We start from the raw sequence: 23,049 nt of genomic DNA on the forward strand, positions 1-23,049 counted from the left end.
TCACGCCGCTTTCGCTTCCATGCTCTCAGGCCATTGGTCCTGTGACACTGCCTCCTGATCCTCCACCGTGTCCACAGCCTCCACTGCACGGACAAGTCTCAGTGACCCTGTTCAATCTGGTTGTGAAGCGGTTCCTGAAGTGTTTCCCCTTTTTGCAAGACATCCTAACAATGGGAAAGAAACTTTGCATGCACTTCAGCCACTCATACACTGCAAAGAACACCCTCCTTGAGCTGCAGTGTCAGAATGGGACCCACCAACATAGTCTGATTTGCAACATTTCCACACGTTGGATTTCCACCCTTCATATGTTGGACCAACTATACGAACAGAGAAAAGCCATTACCGATTCCTTGATGATCCAAGGGGATAGGGGGATTCCCCTGTGTAACTTTAATGTCAACCAGTGGCAGCTCATACATGACACCTGCTGTTTGCTCAGGCCCTTTGAGGAAGCCACATTATTAGTCAGTCGCCAGGATTACAGGATGAACAACATCATTCCACTGCTTCATCTACTACAACATGTGTTGAAAACAATGGCTGGTCAGGGCACTGGAAAAGTGGCACCTTCATCTCACGGCCACATGAGCCCTGTGGGGGGGTTAACTGGAGGAGGAGGGGGAGGGGCACAGTAGAGCACAGTGTAGATTTTGCATGATGGGCGGTTTTTCTAGTCATCTGACAGTAGAGGAGGAGCAGATAGAGCAGCTAGAGGGTTATGAGGAAGGCGAGACAGAGGACCCGGACACACCGGGGCAGTATGCAGTGGAGATGGAGGTAGGGAGTCCCTCCGAGTCACTTGCACAAATGGCACGATGCATGTTTACTTGCTTGAGTAGTGACTGCCGAATTGTCACCATTCGGCAGCGGGATGACTTCTGGCTCTCCACCTTATTGGACCCTCGCTATCAGCATAACATGGAGGCCTTTTTTACACCCACTGAGAGGGAGGACAAACTGACCTACTACAGAGACATCCTACGTAGTCAGTTGGCCGATGCCTATCTGCGCCATCGTCCATCCTCTCGCAGGTCTGACTCGGGGGGCCCTCTGCGCTCACCTTCCACTGCCATGGCTGCTGGGAAGGGGTTGGGATGACCTGAGCAGTACCAGCTCAATCAGCAACAGCCTGTGTCTACAGTCGCTGATGAGTAGCTTTCTTCATCCGCATAGTGAAGCAACTCATCAGCAGCAGGTAGACCTGGAGCAGGACATGAACCAGCATGTGGTGGCATACCTTGACATGACCATGCCAACACACCATAAAGAACCGCTGGACTTCGGGGCAGCCGCACTTGATTTGTGGATGCAACTAGCAGAGTTTGCCATGGAAAAACTGTCCTGCCTGGCCAGTGGTGTGCCATCAGAGCGGGTGTTTAGTGCGGCGGGGGCCATAGTCACCCCAAGGAGAACTCATTTGACCACAAAAAATGTGGATAGACTGACCTTTGTGAAGATGAATCAGGCATGGATCAGCCAGGATTTCCACCCACCAATGCCTGATGCATCAGAGTAGATTGACTATGGTGCCACACCAACACTTCACAAATATGGATAGAGCTAAACATATTTAAGGTGCTGCTCCCCAGTTACAGATATTCCTCTGCATCAGACCACAAGTACAGTATGTATTGAGGATATGCACTAGCTAAAACTTAACTTTTCTTAGGATAATATATATGTACCCAATATTTTTTTAAATCAAACAAAAACAAAGGTGTGCAAAAAACCCAATGTGCCCCCTATACCACCAAGTATTGATGTGATGCAAAGACCTCTGAAAGGCGGATACTTGAATGTGATACTTGGTTCTTCATGTTACAGGTTGTATCTCTGTTGGTTTAGACATTTCACATTTATTTGTGAAGAGCCTGTGTCCTTATTCTCAATAGGCCACATATGTTCAAGAAAACAGCACATCCATTTGGATGCAGGTACCACATTTTATATCAATGTTATCCTTTAAGGATCAACACTCATATATATGAAAACATTAAAAAACATTAGCAAAAACAATTCTGAAATTCTAAAACAAATGTTAATCCATAGTTCTGTAAAAAAAAAAAAAAAAAAAGAAATTCTGAATATTCACAAATATATTATCCCTTATGTATGAATAGCATGCATGTTCTTAGTCTTAAACAATGACCTTTCTTTATCTTTTGTTTCTTATCAGATAGGTGTTGCTGCTTCTCCTGTTCTTTGACATGGTGCCTGTAGATTGGACTGCATTTTCAACGTGATAGGTTCCCTTTAAAGTATAACTCCTTTAAAGGGGTACTCCGGTCCTAAGAAATCTTATCCCCTATACAAAGGATAGAGGATAAGATGTCTGATCGCAGGGGTCCTGCCGCTGGGGACCCCTGTGATCTCACATGCCACACCCACCTGTGGGAGCTGTATGCAGCGCTGCAGCCTCCAAGTCTGCAGGGTTACAACTACGGGGATGGAGTATCGTGACGTCACGATGCATTGCGGGGACGGGGCGTGATGTCATGATACTCTGGCTCTGTAGTTGTGACCCGGGAGGCTCAGAGGCTGCAGCGCTACGTGCAGCTCCCACAGGTGGGTGCTGCATGCGAGATCACGGGGGGTCCCCAACGGTGGGGCCCCCTGTGATCAGGGATAAGATGCCTTAGGGCCGGAGTACCCCTTTAAAGGGGTATTCCAGGCCAAAACTTTTTTTTATATATCATCTGGCTCCGGAAAGTTAAACAGATTTGTAAATTACTTCTATAAAAAAATCTTAATCTTTCCAATAGTTATTAGCTTCTGAAGTTGAGTTGATGTTTTCTGTCAAACTGCTCTCTGATGACTCACGTCCCGGGAGATGTGCAGTTCCTATGGGGATATTCTCCCATCATACACAGCTCCCGGGACGTGACATCATCATTGAGCAGTTAGACAGAACACTTCAGAAGCTAATAACTATTGGAAGGATTAATATTTTTTAATAGAAGTAATTTACAAATCTGTTTAAATGGGCACTGTCACCAACTTTATTTTTTGATATGTTGTAGTACTTATGTACTACAACAGATCTCTAATATACTTTTATTATAATTTTTTTCATTAAAAAGGTTTCATTTACATTTAAAAACCGGCCACTGAAAAAGGACTGATTTTGGCCTGGCAATCAGTCCTTTTTCAGTTAGGCTGCACTCGCTCCCTGCCTGTCAATCAGACAGGTGGGAGCGAGCGCATTGGCTCCCCGGCCACTGGCTGGGAGGCCACTCCTCCCGCACAAAGGTTAACCTGGCCACATGCAAGATGTGTCGGCAGAAAGTGAAGCGTGGCCAGGGACCCAATCTTGGCCCCACGGCCCTGCATCAACATATGTAGTGTCACCATAAAGTGGCTTGGGAGAACCGTGGCTCCGATATGGTGGTCCAGCCTCCTCCATCACCCAGTGGCATGCCACTTCCTGTTTCAGCCAAGGCTCCACCACCTCAGCCGAAGGGAGCTGTGTATCATATCCATCTTATGTCACTCCAGATGCTCCGGCAGGAGGTATTTCGAGTCAGTCATTCCACCAGCAAACCATAGCTGAAGCCGTGTCCAAGAGACAACAGTATGCCCCCACTTGGCCATGTGCTCCTGTTCAAGTTGCTAGTGCTCCCTTTTCAAGTGGTGGACTCTGCACCTTTCAGAGAACTGATGGCTTGTGCTGAGCCAAGGTGGAGGTGGCACATTGTGTTTTTTGTGCACCTTTCCCCTTTGTTTGAATTAACCCCTTAAATGGGTACTCCGGTGCTTACACATCTTATCCCCTATCCAAAGGATAGGGGATAAGATGCCTGATCGCGGGAGTCCCGCAGCTGGGGACGCCCGTGATCATGCACGCGGCACCCCGTTTGTAATCAGTCCCCGGAGCGTGTTCGCTCTGGGTCTGATTACGCTCGACTGCAGGGCCGGCGGTGTGTGACGTCACGCCTCCGTCCCCGTGTGATGTCACGCTCCACCCCTCAATGCAAGCCTACGGGAGGGGGCGTGATAGCTGTCTGCCGCCGGCCCTGTGGTCGACCGTAATCAGAACCGGAGCGAACACGCTCCGGGGACTGATTACAAACAGGGTGCCGCGTGCATGATCATGGGTGTCACAAGCTGCGGGACTCACGCTATCAGGCATCTTATCCCCTTTAAGGACCACAGGTTTTTCCATTTTTGCACTTTCCTTTTTTCCTCCTCACCTTTTAAAATCATAACCCTTTCAATTTTGCACCTAAAAATCCATATGATGGCTTATTTTTTGCGCCACCAATTCTACTTTGCAGTGACATCAGTTATTTTACCCAAAAACCTATGGCGGAACGGAAAGGGGGGTGATTCGGACTTTTATTAGGGAAAGGGTTAAATTACATTTATTAAAGGGGTAATCGAGGAAAAAACTTTTAGATATATCAACTGGCTCCAGAAAGTTAAACAGATTTGTAAATTACTTCTATTAAAACATCTTAATCCTCTTAGTACTTATGAGCTGCTGAAGTTGAGTTGTTCTTTTCTGTCTAAGTGCTTTCTGATGACACCTGTCTTGGGAACTGTCCAGGTTAGAAGCAAATCCCCATATCAAACCTATTCTACTCTCTGCAGTCCCTGAGACAAACAGAGATGTCAGCAGCGAGCACTGTTGTCAGACAGAAAAGAACAACTCAACTTCAGCAGCTGATAATTATTAGAAGCATTAAGATTATTAATAGAAGCGATTTACAAATCTGTTTAACTTTCTGGAGCCAATTCATATATAAAAATAATTTTTTTTCCTGGAATACCCCTTTAACTTTTTTTTTACACTTCTTTTTTTTTTTGCAATGTTATAGCCCCCATAGGGGGCTATAACATTGCATACACTGATTGCCAGCACTGTTCACTGCAAAGCCATAGCTTTGTCTTGATCAGTGTTATCAGCGGTCAATTGTTCAAGCCTGAATCTCAGGCTTGGAGCAATCAATCGCCGATCGGACGCCCTGGAGGAAGGTGAGTGACCCTCCGCTCGCGTCCTAGCTGATCGGGACAACACATTTTTACTGAGGTGGTCCTGATCAGCACCACTGAGCAGCTGGGAAGGTTTTACTTTCGTTTTAGATGCGGCGTTCAACTTTGAACGCCACATCTAAAGGGTTAATAGCATGCGGCACCGCGATCGCCCCAGGTCCTGGCTTCAGTTACATGCCGGGACTGACCCGATATGACACGCGGTCACCGCGTGACCACGTGTTATATTGCGGGAGCCAGCCACAGACGTAAATATACGTCCGTGGTTGTTAAGGGGTTAACATTAATTTTTTGGGTCCATATATTTTATCCTAAGCATACTATTAAAAGTTAAGTTTTATGTAATGCATATACTCAATACGTACTTGTGCACACTAACACTTTTACAAAAGAAACTGTTTTCTTCTGCCTACCTGCCTCAGCTACTATTCTGATCCTGCTACCCACATGATGCCACACATCTGATGCCAAGTTCTCTTTTTTCACCCACCTTCGTCACCGGGTACTGGTATTGCCACCAACCGCACCACTCTGTCACGGGGTCATTTTCAGGACTCCTGATGATACTGCTGCCACCTTCAGGCTGTCTCATTCTGCCACCATATGTTCTTCTCATGCTGCTGTCACCTTCATGCTTTGTCGTTCAGCCACTATATGTTCTCCTCATGCTGCTGCAAACTCCAGGCTGCGTCATTCAGCCACTATATGCTGCCGCCAATATCAGGCTGTGTCATTCAGCCACTATATGTTCGTCTTATGCAGCCGCCACCTCCACGCTGTGTCATTCAGCCACTATATGGTCTCCTCATGCTGTCGCCAACTCCAGGCTGTGTCATTCAGCCACAATATGGTCTCCTCATGCTGCTGCCACCTCCATGCTGTGCCATTCAGCCACTATATGGTCTCCTCATGCTGCCGCCAACTCTAGGCTGTGTCATTCAGCCACTATATGTTCTCCTCATGCTGCCGCCCCCTCCACTCTGTGTCATTCAGGCACTATATGGTCTCCTTATGTTGCCGCCACCTCCAGGCTGTGCCATTCAGCCACTATGTGGTCTCCTCATGCTGCCACCACTTCCACGTTGTGTCATTCAGGCACTATATGGTCTCCTCATGCTGCCACCACCTCTATGCTGTCATTCAGGCGCTATATGCTCTTCTCATGCTTCCACCACCTCCACGCTGTGTCATTCAGCTACTATATGGTCTCCTCATGCTGCTACTACCTCCACGCTGTGTCATTCAGCCACTATATGGTCTCCTCATACTGCCACCACCTCCACGCTGTGTCATTCAGCCACTATATGGTCTCCTCATGCTGCCACCACCTCCACGCTGTCATTCTGCCACTATATGGTCTCCTCATGCTGCCACCAACTCCATGCTGTGTCATTTAGCCACTATATGATCTCCTCATGCTGCCAACACCTCCACACTGTGTCATTCAGCCACTATATGGTCTCCTTATGCTGCTACCACCTCCACACTGTATCATTCGGCCACTGTATGGTCTCCTCATGCTGCCACAAACTCCAGGCTGTGTCATTTAGCCACTCTCTGCTGCCGGCAACTCCAGGCTGTGTCATTCAGCCACTATGTGGTCTCCTCATGCTGCCGCCATTACATTTCCTTTTCAGTAGGCTCTGTTGAAATTAACCCTTCAGCATTTTGCTCATTAAATCCAGTTTCTAAAATACAGAGTATGTGATCCCAACATGAGTCTAAAGGATGATTTATTGGGACAGGATATGTTCTTCATTTCTTAATGATCATATGGATACACTCTGCAAAATAAAGAGGAAGATTTGCCCATAGCAAACAGATTGCTACTTCCAACAAAATAAAAAGTCTAAACATGTATCGACTTATAGGCACATGGGATGGAAATACTGTATGGATTTATTGCACATTTGTCACTGCAGATTTTGAGATTTTGGTGCAAAAATCCCAAATGGTGCTAATGGGGACAATGGCCAACAAATCAACAGCGTTTCTACAACAAAAATTGACATGCTTCCGATTTACAGTTACACCACACATCAATTTCTACATTTTGTGTAGATTTTTATGCAGTGTGTGAAAAGTTTTTCTTAAATCCCACCTAGGGCATTTATAGAATACCTACAGGATATGCCGTACATGTCTGATAGATGCAGGTCTCAGAGGTGGAGTATGAGAATCTACACATGGGCCACCACCTCTACATTCTTTCTCAGCCGCTATACAAAGGTTACCTTGGTTCATTTTCTACATAGGTGCAGGTCCCAGGATATGCTATATATGTGGGAATAGCACATTGCTCATAGTTAAATCCAAATTCTTAACAGTTTTTGTACGTACATTTGCTGTATGCTCACCAGAAATTCAATATATAATATCAATATAGTTCCACCTGCCTTTTATTTTCAGTAGCTTTACCATGTCTACTACAGTAAATGTGCTGAGGTGGACATACATGCTTAGTCTTGGATCTTTTCCAACAGGTATGTGGAGGGATCGACAGAGGCAGAGGAGCAGACTGCAGTTGGGCCTGCTAAGTATTTACTCAGGTGGACACAGTAAAACCATTGAAATAAAACAGCAGGCGCTATACTAACATTATTTCTGAAATATCTGGCAATATGAACATTTTTTAAATAATTGTAAATACAAAAAAGTTTAGAATTTGATGCTGGGTGTAATTCTCTAAAATATTATTTGTGGGACATATTTTTTTTAAATAATCATTACATGTTACACTGTACTACATACTTTGTAGATTTTTACATGAGGTAACAATATGTATCATCTGGCTCAAACTTTATTGAAAATGTATTTTTCTTTCATATAAATGTTTGAGTAAGCAAATGATTGCTCCATTCAGAGGGATTGATGGTTTAGAATATAAAAATGCTGTGCTGGAGAAGTCTTGTCCTTTTAGACATTTTGCTAATAACCAATGTACTCCCATGTTGCTGCTATTGGAGCAGTATGTAAATAAAGTGGTATGTGATATTTACAAACTTATTCATGTGACTGTGTTATTAACCAAACAATGATCTTTTCCTTCATACAGAATTACAAAATAGTATATACAAAGTTAGTATAAAAAAAAAAAAAAAAAAAAAAAAAAAATATATATATATATATATATATATATATATATATATATATATATATATATATTCCTTTTTTTATATATAGTAGTTTTCTATTTTATTGGTGAAGTGATCTTAAAAAGTTACCGCCAAAGAAATATAACAGAAAAATTATTGTCCAGCTTATAATTCTGAATAAAAATATATATATTTTTTAATATATATACTGTATATATAATGCAATTTCTGTTCACAGTTTAATTATTGTAAGGAGCTTGCAGGGAGGTGCCTTGAAGAAAAGTTCCCTTTATGACATAATTGCTTATAAAAATCCATATATGGTACAATAGAAAAAACTCTGGTCTTTCGCTCTAAACTCTTATACTGTAGCATATATGTCTCATTGTTTACATGACTTTTAAATATGTTGTGCTGCTATCTGTTCCCAGCGAATTCTTTGCAATGCACCTGTACATTCCCGAGTCTGAAGTTCTTGGATTTTGCACAACTAATGTTCCTTGTGGATGAAGAAGCTCTGTCCCCATAGGTCGTCCTTTACTTCCTGTTGTCAATATTGATAAGTCTGGTAACTCCCAAGATATCTCTGGTTTTGGTATTCCTATGGCCATGCAGTTGAGATGCACAGCTGATCCCACTCTTGTGTGAATATTGTGTGGAGGTTTATTTGTAATCCGTGGAGGATAGGCCACGATCATCACAGTGACACTTATAGCTGCCTCTCCTGCATTATTTTTAGCCTTGCACAAATAGTTTCCACGATCATGTATGGTTGTGTCTTCAATGACCAATGAACCATTCTCATATAATGAGTATTTCCCATTGACCTGAGGTCTATCTATTATGTATCCACTTGGAAGGGTCCATGCCACACTAGGCCTTGGTACTCCATCAGAAAGGCAATGCAAAGATAGAGTCTCACCAATAATGTTCTTTATTGGCCCCCTTGGATGTGTCAGAATATTAGGTTTCTGACCTACGTCCAAAATAATAAGCTTTTCAATGTAGCCCACCTTATTTCTAGCTGCACACCTATATTTTCCTGCATCATCCTTGTTAGGGCTGTAAATGATGAAGGTTCCATTGGTTCCTGCATGATATTTGGAAAACAACGGCCCATTTACAAATCTGGTACCATTTGGTAAAAGCCATGTTATTTCTGGAAGTGGATTTCCATCCGCAAAGCAATTAAGTATTGCCATTTTGCCTGGTTTAGTAATGATCCGCTCATTGAATGGATTTTTAAATATAGGTCTTCGAAGGATGTCATGAACTTCTAACTGAACTACCAACATACTTTCGCCTCCATCATTACGAGCAACACAGGTAAATTCAGCTGAATCTGAGGGTCTAACATTTCGGATTTCTAAAGTTCCATTGTTGTGCACCACAATCCTGCTGCCCTGGTATGGTGCGGTAAGATATATGTTGTCAGGCATGATCCACATTATTTGAACAGGAGGTGTCCCTTCTGCACTACAGTGGATCAATTTTCTAGAGTGTTTTAAAGCAGAATCTTTAATTATAGTCTTATTTGTATATAAGCCATTAATAATGAGGGGAGTTGAAAGAACATCCAACCTGAGAAGTCTTGTGTCGTCTCCTGCTGGATTGCGTGCCACACACATGTATTCTCCGGCATCTAATAGTTTCACTTGGTTGATAGTCAAAGACCCATTTTCATGCAATGTATATCTGTCATGGGAAGTTGCAATCATATCACTTGATGGAAGCAGCCAGAATATCTTTGGCTTTGGTTCTCCAATGGCTTGACAATCTAGAACTATCCTAGACCCAGCTCGTGCTTCAAACTTTGTGTTTGGATTTAGTTTAATACGAGGAGCAGCTGCCACAACACTGATATGCACTTTCATTTCATCTCTTCCCAATGTGTTTTCAGCATAGCATGTGTAGTCCCCATCTTCAGACATTCCTACTTTATTGAGGTACAATGTACCATTGTCAAAGAGAATATATCTTCGTGTTCTTCTACCACTGTCATCAGCTTGAAGAATGTTGTTTATCATTGTGCCATCTGGTAAACTCCATGAAATCTCTGGCATCGGAGATCCCAAGGCCTTGCAATCAACTTTGAAATCTTTCCCAAATGGGACTTGCTTCCTCAGGTATTGTTTTTGGACTATTTTAGCTGGTTTCATGCTTATGCTGACCTTCATCAGGATGACATCATCTCCCAGTTTATTTCTTGCCACACACAAGTAGTCTCCGGCATCTTTTTCATTTACAGATAGTACAGCCAATGAACCATTTGGATATACTTGTATTCGACTTCCCATTCTGAATAAAAAAATAAAAAAAAAGATTTACTACTGTACATATTTTTCATGAATAAATAGAACATACAATATTTGGTATGGATCATAACTAAATTTGCTATTTGACTTGACGTCTGTGGAAAACAATTCATGCCAACCCACAAATGTAGATGTCAAGACAACTCCATGCTGTCATAAAGAATAACAATGACCGATGCCTAGATTACTATTCTTTAGGTTAATATATACTAATACATATAAGGCACTTTGGTACTTCAATAACCTTGGCTCTGACATTATAGTCAGCTGTACAACTTAAACTATACTACACAAAACTACACAAACAAATTGGAAAGGTTATCAAGCCAACTTCTAATGGATACAAAGATATAGTAAACTCAAAAGCAAGTATCAAATACAAGAATGGTCCAATGTAAACAAAATTAAAATCCAAAAATCATTTAATCTTTATAAGAATACAAAGAAAACAATAAGATTTCATAACTAACATGTTTCATGTCAATATGGCCTTTAGTCCTCTATCATATTCTATGGATAACAATCAAGAAAAATATGGATGTTTGATTGGATGTTGTTATTTTCTTGTCTTAACTACACAATTAAATAGAGGGGGATGGGTCATGGGAGAGGTGAACATGGCATGGGAGCCAAAGAGGGTGTCATCATAAATTTTTGGAGGCTAGCTTAATCTTTTTTACATCAATGCATGTATTACATATGCCACTTATAGATCAAATATGTAGGAGAAATTCATGATGGGATTAATAAGATACAAAAAATGTACACTCTATCCTATAGTTTTTATATATGTAGAAGTAACACCACTTTTATATAACTAGATAAAGCAATAAAGCATACCATTCAGATCCCACAAAAAATATGTTACTCAGTACCTAATCCTGATCATGTTCATACAATTTTTAGGCCTCTATCATCTATATTTATTATAAAAATACCTCTTTTCATTAACTCACAGTATTAGAAATCCTCTCAGGGGAAGGGGGGGGGTTGTCCCTCTCTTGTGGTGGTGGGAGGTGATTGGTCTGTCTGCTCATGCAGCCTTGTCCATGAGTTATCTCTTGTCCATGACTCATGGACAAGCCTGATGCTGCTGCAGGACAGTTAGGGTCCTAGTAGTCAAGTTAATGGCAGATTTGTGTTAAAGATTGGCCTACTGATTCTAAAAATTGTAGCCCATACCAATTTTAGCATAGGTAGAAGGGAAAATCACTTCCTACACAGAATACTCTTCAAATATATGAAGCTCTCAAATGTGGATACGTGGAAACTTTTAATCATAAATTCTTTTAACGCTACAAAGACATCTTTCACGCAGGAAAGAACACATAATAAGTTTATGTTTCTTCACTTGAATCCAGAAGAAGGAAATGTAGAGGATTAGAAGACAAGTAAATATTGTAGCAATCCAGGGAGAAAGTTTAAAAGACTGGAACAGAGAAAATGTCATTCAGGAAGGGCAAAGGTAGCTGCAAAAATTAAAAGGAATAGGTCCCTGTGCAAAATCTGCTAAGTGCGTTCCCAGAAAGTCTCATGTCTCAGGAAAGATTTTATCCTACTAACAATATTTATCATCTGTCCACAGAATAAGTGCTAAATAAAGTGTTTAGGGATGAGCGAATCAAATCTGATGAATCCGAATTCGTTACGAATTTCAGTAAAAAATTGATTCGTAACAAATATGAATATCGCCATGATTCAATTTTGCAAATTGCTTCATTAAACTCCATTTAGTGCACTCAAGGCTCCAGGGGCCGGGCATCAAAAATGGCGGATCCACATGTGAGGACATGGGGCAAGGAATCCTGGGAAGGCAGGAACAAGGGTCGGCAGGATGACCCTGAATCACATGCAGCATGCAGCCTATCAGCAGCCAGCCATCCCTGTGATGTCACAGCCCTATATAATCGGCAGCCATCTTGCAGCCACTCACATCAGTGTTCTACTGCAGAGAGAGAGAGGGATAGAGAGCAGTGTGTGTTGCACAGAAAAGCTTTTTTTTACAGCAGCGATTCACTTCAAGCCCAAATCCAGTCTAGAAGCACTGTTAGGGAAGGGAGTGAAATTGAGAGAGAAAGTGAAATTTTGGGTGTACTACACAGCGACTGTGTGCTGCAGTACTGGTGTGTGCAACAACTGAAAAGCTAATAGTAGCCAGCCAGTTAGGCTGAGCAGAGCACTAATAGCGTATTGTCCTCTATTAAGTGTAACCTGTGTGTCATCTAAATGGTGTACCATTTTGTTCCTGTTAAAGTCTCAAGGGACTAGTTACTGTGAAAGGCAAGGCAAAAGTACACACCTGCTGTTGTTGTAGACAAATACTGTTTTAAGCATACTAGAGCACATTGTACTCCCCTCATAAGTGCATACCACATACGTACATCTAAGTGGTGTACCATTTTGTTCCTGTTAAAGTCTTAAGGGCCTAGATAATGTGAAAGGACAGCCAAAAGTACACACCTGCTGGTGATGTAGACAAATACTGTTTTAAGCGTAGTGGAGCATATTGTACTCCCCTATATACTCAATAAGTATGTCAGGCAGGAGGTGCACAGAGGGGTGAAAGAGGACTAAATTCAACAGGCAGAGGTCACAGCAGACTAGGGGCGAGTGGCAGCAGGAGTTGCAGCAAGAGACCTGAGCTCCCGGTATCAGCTAGCGGTTGTGTCTCGACCAGCAACCCATCTGCCGTCATCGATTGGTTAACATGGTCATCACCTTCATCACAAGTGACATCTGACACCCCCAGTCAACAGTCAGTGGGTTCCTCAGACACAACCCTCAGTTGGCATGGCCCGGGAGCAGTCCCTGTCCTCCCATTGCCTCTGTCCTATGCTGTACCCTCCCCCACAGAAGTATCTTATGCTGTGGGTTCAGCTTCACTATTTAGTGAAGACGATCTACTAGAGGACAGTCAGCAGCTACTGCCCAGCCAAGAAGTAGAGGAGACATCCGCCGCTTCCTCCGCTAGGTGGGCAAGTAGTGATGAGGAGAGTGACATGGGAGGTGGTGTTGCGAGGGCGTTTAGGCTCCGGAAGCAGACACTGTTGAGGAACCTGAGGAGGAAATCAGTGACGTGCAGACACAACTCGATGATGATCATCATCATCAGGAGAAGAGGGCTGCAGGTTGTCTGTGAGGCAGCAGCTGAGCCAGCAAGGTGGTAGCATGGTTGGCAGTCAGCATGGTGGCAGAAGTGGATAGTCTGGAGCCAAACGAGGGGTTCCTGGAGTTGGTGGCAGTAGCAGTCAATCAGTGTGGACTGTTGGTGGGAAAATCTGCTACTCGGCGGTGTGGCAGTTTTTCATCAAGCATCCGTAGGAATGAGGTTTCTACACAGCCACAACAGCCGTTGGTCCTGTGACAGTGTGTGACTCTGCATTTTCATCCTCCACCATGTCCACAGCCTCCACTGCACGGACAAGTCTCATTGCCCCTCCAGCATACCATGTGTGCAGGGCACGGCGGTGTCACGCTGTCCTTCACATGGTTTGCCTTGGCGAACGGAGTCACACAGGGAACGAACTGCTAAAAGTAATTCATCAAGAAATTGAATCACGGCTTACTCCACGAAAACTGGAAATGGGAACCATGATGACCAACAATGGGAAGAACATATTGTCTGTGCTGCGACAAGGAAGCCTGAGCCATGCGCCCTGCATGGCACATATGTTCAATCTGGTTGCCAAGCGGTTCCTGAACTGTTCCCCCCATATGCAAGGCATCCTAACAATGGGAAGGAAACTGCATGCACTTCAGATGTTGCGACACGTTGGAACTCCACCCTCCATATGTTGGACCGACTATACGAACAGAGAAAAGCCATCACCGAGCCCTCTGCGCTCACCTTCCACTGCCATGGTTGCTGGGTGGCAGGAGCAGTACAAGCTCCATCAGCAGCAGCCTGAGTCTACAGTCGCTGATGAGTAGCTTTCTTCCCCCGCATAGTGAAGCAACTCATCAGCAGCAGGTAGACCTGGAGCAGGACCTGAACCAGCAGGTGGTGGCATACCTTGACATGACCATGCCAACACACCTTGAAGATCCACTGGACTTCTGGGCAGTTAAACTTGATTTGTGGCCACAACTAGCAGAGTTTGCCCTGGAAAAGATGTCATGGATGGCCAGTAGTGTGCCATCAGAGCGGTTGTTTAGTGTGGCGGGGGCCATAGTGACCCCAAGGAGAACTCGTCTGTATATGAAAAATGTGGAGAGATTGACCTTTATGAAGCTGAATCAGGCATGGATCAGCCAGGATTTCCAGCCACCAATGTCTGATGCATCAGAGTAGATTGACCATGGTGCCACACCAAAACTTTACAAATATGGATAGTGCAAAACATATTTAAGGTGCTGCTCCCCAGTTACAGACATTCCTCGGCATAAGACCACAAATAAGTATTGAGGATATGCATTAGCTAAAACTTAGCTTTTCTTAGGATAAAATATAGGTACCAAAAATGTTTTTTAAATCAAACAAAAGGAAACAAAAAAACACCATGTGCCACCTACACCACCAAGTATTGATGTGATGCAAAGACCTCTAAAAGGTGGAAGGGAACAACGTATGGTCCACTGTAACCGGAGAGGGTAAAAACTTCTGCTGTAAGGCCCTACTCTCGCATTATTATTTCCCTTCTTGGCAAGTGTTACACATCCTAAAAAGGGCGGCCCCAAACAGGAAATTCTCCCTGCTTCCACCTACAAACCCTGGGAAATGGCAGTGTTTACAGGTAGAAATAGGGAGAGTTTTCTGTGTTGGGCTGCTCTTTTTAGGGCGAGTAACACTTGCCAAGAAGGGAATTAATAGAGCGAGATTAGGGCCTTGCAGGGGAAGTTTTTACTCCCACCTGCTACAATGGTAAATACGTTGTTCCCTTTCACCTTTTCGAGGAGAGTTTCACTCATCTTAAAAAGGGCCGCCCCACACAGGAATTTCTCCCTATTTCCACCTAAAAACCCTGGGAAATGGCAGTGTTTGCAGGTGGAAATAGGGAGAGTTTCCTGTGTGGGGTCGGCCCTTTTTAGTGCGAGTAACACTTCCCAAGAAGGGAATTAATAATGTGAGAGTATAGCCTTACAGGGGAAGTTTTTACCCCCACCGGTTACAATAAACCATACGTTGCTCCCTTCCACCTTTTATAGGTCTTTGCATCACATCAATACTTGGTGGTGTAGGTGGCACATGTTGTTTTTTGCACACCTTTCCTTTTGTCCGATTAAAAAAAAAATGGGTACATATATTTTATCCTAAGAATATTATTAAAAGTTAAGTTTTGCGTAATGCATATCCTCAGTAGTTTCTTGTTCACACTAAGACTTTTACAAAAGAGACCATTTTCTTCTGCCAACCGGCCTCAGCTACTATTCTGATCCTGCCACCCGCCTGATGCCAAACATCTGATGCCAAGTTCTTCTTTTTTCACCCACTTTCGTCACCAGGTACTGGTATTGCCACCCACCACCCCACTATGTCACCAGGTCACATTCAGAACTCCTGATGTTGCTGATGCCACCACCAGGATGTCTCATTCTTACATTCTACGCTCTGGCCAGACACACTGGCTGTGAGTGCATCCCTGCTCTGTCTTCATCTGCTGGCGGGGCTGGGATTCACATCACGGGACGCGCCCGCATCAGAATCTCAGCCAGTCCCTCCAGTCCTCTTGCAGCACCTCCTAGACGCCCGCACTGGAACTCTTAGATTTAAAGGGCCAGTGCGCTCGTGATTATCACTTACACCTGCACCTTTTCCATAAGTATCTGCACGTCTTTCTAACCCCTGCTGGATCTTTGTTTGCACTAGCTATTCTGTGTCTTGCCTTGCCGTGTTCCAGACCCCTCTATTCCGGGACCTGACCTTGCTCCTGTGCCACCTGCCTTTGACCTCCTGCCACGTTCCTGTCCATGCATCTGTACCACCTGCCCTTCTGCTATCCATACCACAAGTTGCCATATTCCTCCTGTGCCTCCAGGGGTAGTGACCTGGGTGCCGCCGGCCGCAACAAAGCCATCCAACTTTGCAGCAGGCTCTGGTGAAAACCAGTGGCACCTTAGACTCTGCTCCCTGGCACAGCCCACGTCATCTACCACACAGGTCCAATGGATCCACTACTCCCCTGAGTGCCACAGCCTACTGCCGTGAGTCTTACACTCATTCTGCCACCATATGTTCTCCTCATGCTGATGCCAGCTCCAGGCTGTCTCATACTGCCACCATATGTTGTCCTCATGCTGCTGCCAGCTCCAGGCTGTCTCATACTGCCACCATATGTTCTCCTCATGCTGATGCCACCTCCAGGCTGTCTCATACTGCCACCATATGTTCTCCTCATGCTGCTGCCACCTCCAGGCTGTCTCATTCTGCAACCATATGTTCTCCTCATGCTGCTGCCACCTCCAGGCTGTCTCATTCTGCAACTATATGGTCTCTTCATGCTTCCACCACCTCCAGGCTGTGTCATATAGCCACTATATGGACTCCTCATGCTGCTGCCAACTCCAGGCTGTGTCATTCAGCCACTATATGGTCTCCTCATGCTGCCGCCACCTCCACGCTGTGTTATTTAGCCACTATATTTTCTCCTCATGCTTCAGCCAACTCCAGGCTGTGCCATTTAGGCACTATATGGTCTCCTCATGCTGCCGCCACCTCCTTGCTGTGTCATTCAGCCACTATATGGTCTCCTCATACTGATGCCACCTCCAGGCTCTGTTATTGTGCCACTCTGCGACAGTGATTCTAATATCAACACCTCTAAACTACATGTCATACTGAATAACAGTATTATTTCACTAACCCAGCACATACCTTGTGTGTGTTACAGCAAGGCAAAGTGCTCTGCACCCCTATTTATGGTGTCAGTTTGACAGAAATAGCCATATTTAATATAGATTCACCGCAAAATAAATTCGGACCAAACCAAATTTTTGGGGAAAATTCAGCGAATTGGCCGAATTTAATTTTTCAAAAATTTGCTCATCTCTAAAAGAGCTAGATGTCTCACTGCTGAGATTACCATTGATCATAGTAAAAGGGTCACTTGTTCCTCTTTACCAGCTTGTCAGTGGTGAGAAGGTGGTGAGAGATGGAAGGAGCTTGCACTGTTCTAGCCTCTGTACTGAGAGAGGCTGAGTTAGCCTCTCTAGTGAGCAGATGTTTTGAGGGAACCTTGCTGCTAAGAGACCTGCTGGTTCGCCTCTCCAAGTGAGGAGGAGTGTGTCAAAGGAGGATAGCTGAAGATAGCCTTGAATATGTACAGCTCCTGCTAGGATTTTTGAACCAGCTTGGGGGTGAAGTATGTACTTGCTATGAAATTCTTTCTGAGGTACAGTATATGCATTACTAGTCTTATTCTAATAATTAACTGAGGAGAAATAGTCTACGGATTGCACCCTAATAATTGCAGAAATGTTACCAGGGAGACACTTGAATATTAGATGCCACCTCTGAGCTCCACTATGATCTCTATCAGCACTATCAGCACTGGCAGTAGTCCAGTGTATCTATCTTCCCATCTCTAAGCTTAGCAGTAATTACTTTCTGTAAAAGCTGAGAGACAAACAGTTACTACCTGAACTAGAGAAAGGCAATGGACTAACAATAAAATCAAGTAAAATGGGCCTACTCAAGGCACCTTAGGATACACCATTATTGTGGGTTACCCTGCTTCAACAAATGTATAGGCAGGCTTGTGACTGAAGAACAATGCCTCCTATAAAGAAAATTATGCTGTTTCCTGTAAAAGAACTGTGAATTTAGTAAAGTTTAGTGTTGCTCGTGAATATTCGCAATTTGAATTCGTGAATATTCGCGAATATAGCACTATATATTTGAAATTACGAATATTCGCTTTTTTTTTTCCACAGTACACATCACAGTGATCATCCATCTCTGCTTCCAGCTGGTGTGGTCTATCAATCCACTTAAATGTACCAATGAGGCCACAAATATATACACAATGAGCTAAAATGTTTATTTTTATTAAAGGTTGCAATAAAAAGACATTGCCTCACAATAAAGTGCTCAGAAAGGTTGCATCATATATATATATTACAGAATGAAAGACAATGAATCCAGGGTGGGGTATAGGATACAGGTGAATAACCTGACCTAACCGACCCTGCCTAGTCTAACCCCTTGCCCTGACTAGAATACGTGTGGACAGGGACAAGGGATATAAATGATGTACAAAACCAAGAATACCAAACATAGAAAAGTAGACAATAAAAAATGACACAATATGTCTAAACTCTTACTCCTTATAACCTACGCGTTTCACCCTAACTTGTAATTTGGGGTTCATCAGGGCTCGGAGGAGCAGTCAACATACCTTTGTATATACTGATCAATAAACAAAACACCACATATATAATTACAAAAATATCTAAATACCAAAGATAGTGAGGCACATATAATACATAAATAACACGTAATAGCTGCACGATGATGCTGAGTCAAAAATAGACACTGCAGATAAATTAGATGAATTCATCCACATAGGCCACAGATATAGGAATGAGAATCCTTGATTTTACTTTCAATAGGTGTGGCAATACGTTCCTTGCCCAAATAGAAACTTCACATAGAGTTGTATGTACTCAAGATGACTGAGTGATGTACTATTAGGATACACAATCCTGAATTACCGGTACTACTGGAGCCCTGGTTCAAATAGTCCACGGGTACCAAATAGGGTTAATAGCTGATATAGCACAGAAGTCAGACGTATCACAACCCACTATAGACTCCTATTGGGAATCAAGCAACAGGTGACAGATACAAAGACCAATGAAGTAGATGGCAGTTCCGCTTCCCTAATATGGAAACTCCCGAGAGATGATACACTCCCGATCTCTGGTGTCCATTGTGTGGACTCAGCGTGCGGCTTGTGTGGTCTAAAGAAAGCTCTAATACTACTGTGTGAGACCTCCGGGCGAATATTTGCATATCCGAATATTTGCATATGCGAATATTCGCGAATATTGATTCCTCCCTTTTTTTTTTAGCTTGTGGGCCAATGAGAATGATGCAAATACAGTTGTCTGAGATTAGCAACATACATATAAAGTTCATAAATTTTCACATATGCAAATTTTCACTTATGCGAATTTTCACCTATGCGAAAAAAAACGCAAATATTACGAATATGCGAATTTAGCGAATATATGATGAATATTCGCCCATATATTCACAAAATATCGCAAATTCGAATATGGCCTATGCCGCTCAACCCTAGTAAAGTTATCATCATATTTGGCTTTATCCTGCACTTGAAAATCATGCCCCCCCCCCCCCCCCCCCAAATTGCTATCAGTCCAGACAACATACAAATTTGAAAAATTTTGGCACACCTAAATAGTAAATCAGAGTGCATAGGCTAATACCCCATACAAGATATAGCAATACAAAAAATAGAAATAGAGGGGATGAAAATAAGGGCCCATACACACTACAGAATATCTTCCCACAGAAATTCTAGGCAGAGATTCCGATGATGCAGTGTTATATTGTCTTCAATGGCATTCTGCTGCACTATGTACAGTGCTGAGTTTCAGATTCCGGACTCCACCAAAAGAATGAACATGTTAATTATTTCGGTAGAATACTGCGCAGAACTGCTTTCCCGCCATAGCACAGATTCATTGCAGCAATTACGATAAGTAATGTCTCACACAATTAAAATCCTGTATACAGAAAGACCAAACAACAGAGGGACTTGGACAAAATAATGCAGTCCCAGGTGCAAATAAAGGGTCTGTGGCAATGCATACTATAGCAACGCATTGGTCCATTTACCATCATTAACTTATAGTATATAATGCAATGGGTAAACTCTAGAGATTATGCTATACTGCAAAACAGAACCCAATTATTAAAACCCTGAAGTAATAAAAGTTCCCCAAGCATAAAAAAAGGTGCTACAGACCTGCACCATACCCTGCCTCATGCATATTATTGTCCCTGCAGGGAACCTCAAGGTTCCTTTATCAGTCTGGATACTACACAGGCTGTGCCCTGGAGGATCTCCAGAACACCATTATTTGTGCAGCCCCCTCTTTAGTGTCCCAGTTTAGGGCAGTGTGAGCAAGCAATATCAGCAATATAAATATATATTCTCACCTGTGCCATTGATCTACCACAGCTTTTGATGGCAGCCTCCATATTATTCTTGGCTTTGGTTCTCCAGTTGCGCTGCAATTTAGCATCAACTTCTCACCAAAACTTATTTCTGTGTCTTTTGGAGATGCATGGATTATGTTTGGTACAACATCCTTTTGCTCAACCCTGAGAGTGACGACTCTCCTTTCGGAGCCGGTAGAGCTGGTTGCTATACACTCATAGTTTCCATTGTCGGAGGATGCGGCATGCCTTATGAATAAGGTTCCATTGGAAAATAGGAACAGCTTTGCATTTACATAATGTAATGGTTTCACCTTTATACCATCAAATGCTACCCAATGAACACTTGGTTGAGGATTTCCTTTTGCTGTGCAATGAAGCTTTACATTCTCTCCTGGAAGTGCTAATACAGTTTGTCTTTTGTCTTCCAAAATAGTAGGAGGGGCAGCAATAACTTGAACTTTTACTGTTAATGTATCTGTTCCAGCTATGTTAGTAGCAAAACATTTATAAATTCCTCGATCATTAATAGTTACTTCTCTAATAGTAAGAGTCCCGTCAGGTAGAACAAAAACTTTATGATTGTCCTCAGATTTTTCAGATGCAATGGTCTCGTTGGCTAGTATCCAGGTGATGGTAGGAAAAGGTCGGCCTTCTGCCTGGCACTTTATACTTACAGTACTCCCAGAGTGCACTGTAATCTCCCTTGATCTGCCCTGTATAATCCTTGGAGGATATGTTATAACGGAAAGTGTAACAAGCAGCCGATCTGAGCCATACTGGTTATTAGCAACACAAAGATACTGCCCACGGTCTTGGATGCTCACACTTGAAATAGAAAGTGTTCCATTTGGAAAGACTTCCATTCTGTTTCCCCTTCTTGTCTTCGACACAAAAGTTCCTGGGAAGAAAGCACATTTTTTTCGTGTGAAATATGGAAAACTTTCAAACCTGACCTCAGTTATTTAATGTAATGGATTTTTCGTGTTTCTCCTTGAGATAACTACTGTGGTTTACTAAGTGTGACTGCGCCACATACAAATGTACTCGCATCTTATGGTGAGGTGGTGTTACTTTTTTTCAAAAGCAATTAAAAAAACACATGCAATTGTCTTTTGCATTCGTAATTTTTTTTTTAATACATTGGGGGTAATTTATTCTTGAGTCTAAGTCACTTTTTTATCTGTAATTTTACAGTAATTTTTTTTTTGGGAAGCTAGTACTGAGTTTGCGCCTTATGCCAATTTATGAATCCCATTGACACTTTTTCCTCAGTTGTGCCTTTCATGCTACTTTTTCTTTTTGTCCTTTTTATCGGAAAAGGCAGTTTGAAAAGCTGCATGTAAATTATACAAAATGTATGACGTGCAACTTTTTTACATTGCCTTCAATTTGTCTCATAATGACTCCATTCCCCACCATACTTAGAAAAGTACATCTGCCACAGAAAACCTAAGCCTTTTCTTTACATAGGGACCAATTTATTAACTTTTTATAAATCAGCCCATGACCAAAGAGACTAATGAACCATTTTGATGCAAACAATAAATCAGGGTCTATGTGTTCTTATTGATACACAATTGTAGAAATAGTAGTTTGAAGTTTCATGTACATTTGGGGCTAAAAGGAATACAACTTGAAATTAAATTTTTGCTTCTTATAAGCCATCAATGAGACAAAAAAAATATTTATTGTTCTTGAAGGCTCGTCTATAGATTGGGGAAATAAATATGATGTCTGCAAAAACTGCAACTTTTTGCACTCTCTAAGTCTAAACTTACATTGTGGAATATACATAGAGAATGGAAATTGGCTTACATTTTGCTAGTTAATTTATGATTTCTAAAAAATGAAAGAGTATATGTCACATATATGCACCACATAAGACCACCACATAAGACACATTGCCTAGCATTGGTTAGTGTTCCCATGCCAAGCACCTTTTTATGCAATCTTAAAGGGGTACTCTGGTGAAAACTTATTTCTTTTAAATCAACTGGTGCCAGAAAGATAAACAGATTTGTAAATTACTTCTATTAAAAAATCTTAATCCTTCCTGTACTTATTAGCTGCTGAATACCACAGAGGAAATTCTTTTCTTTTTGGAATTCTCTCTGATGACATCACGAGCACAGTGCTCTTTGCTGACGTCATAATAACTCTTTATTTAATGTTGTCCTCAGTGGGATTTGAACCCAAGGCCCCAGCACTGCTAACCACTGAGCCACCATGCTGCCCTTAGCATACATCTGCTATGCATGGTTGCTAAAATGGACAGAGATGTCAGCAGAGAGCACTGTGCTTATGATGTCATCAGTGTTCCAAAAAGAAAGGAATTTCCTCTGTAGCATTCAGCAGCTAATAAGTACTGGAAGGATTAAGATATTTTAATTGAAGTACTTTACAAATATGTTTAACTTTCTGGCACCAGTTGATTTAAAATAAAAAAGGTTTTCACCGGAGTACCCCTTTAAGTCTTTATTCTAAATAGGGGGAGATTTATCAAAACCTGCCCAGAGGA

At 42.6% G+C, this 23,049-nt stretch overlaps 1 protein-coding gene across 4 annotated transcripts in view; it reads right to left on the bottom strand.

Moving 5' to 3' along the window:
• Window positions 1-8,232: 8,232 nt before the first annotated feature.
• The window catches only part of IGSF10 (immunoglobulin superfamily member 10), an 86,005-nt gene continuing 71,188 nt past the window's right edge, over window positions 8,233-23,049 (bottom strand). For all 4 annotated transcript variants that reach the window (XM_056564971.1, XM_056564970.1, XM_056564972.1 and 1 more), the window contains 2 exons: window positions 20,529-21,429; window positions 8,233-10,388 (listed from right to left, as the gene is read on the bottom strand). In XM_056564971.1, the coding sequence (XP_056420946.1) occupies window positions 8,480-10,388; window positions 20,529-21,429 (2,810 nt within the window). In that variant the 3' untranslated portion in view covers window positions 8,233-8,479. The remainder of the gene's footprint in view (window positions 10,389-20,528; window positions 21,430-23,049) is intronic.

The sequence above is a fragment of the Hyla sarda genome, chromosome 3, assembly GCF_029499605.1.
Source record: "Hyla sarda isolate aHylSar1 chromosome 3, aHylSar1.hap1, whole genome shotgun sequence".
Taxonomy (NCBI): domain Eukaryota; kingdom Metazoa; phylum Chordata; class Amphibia; order Anura; family Hylidae; genus Hyla; species Hyla sarda.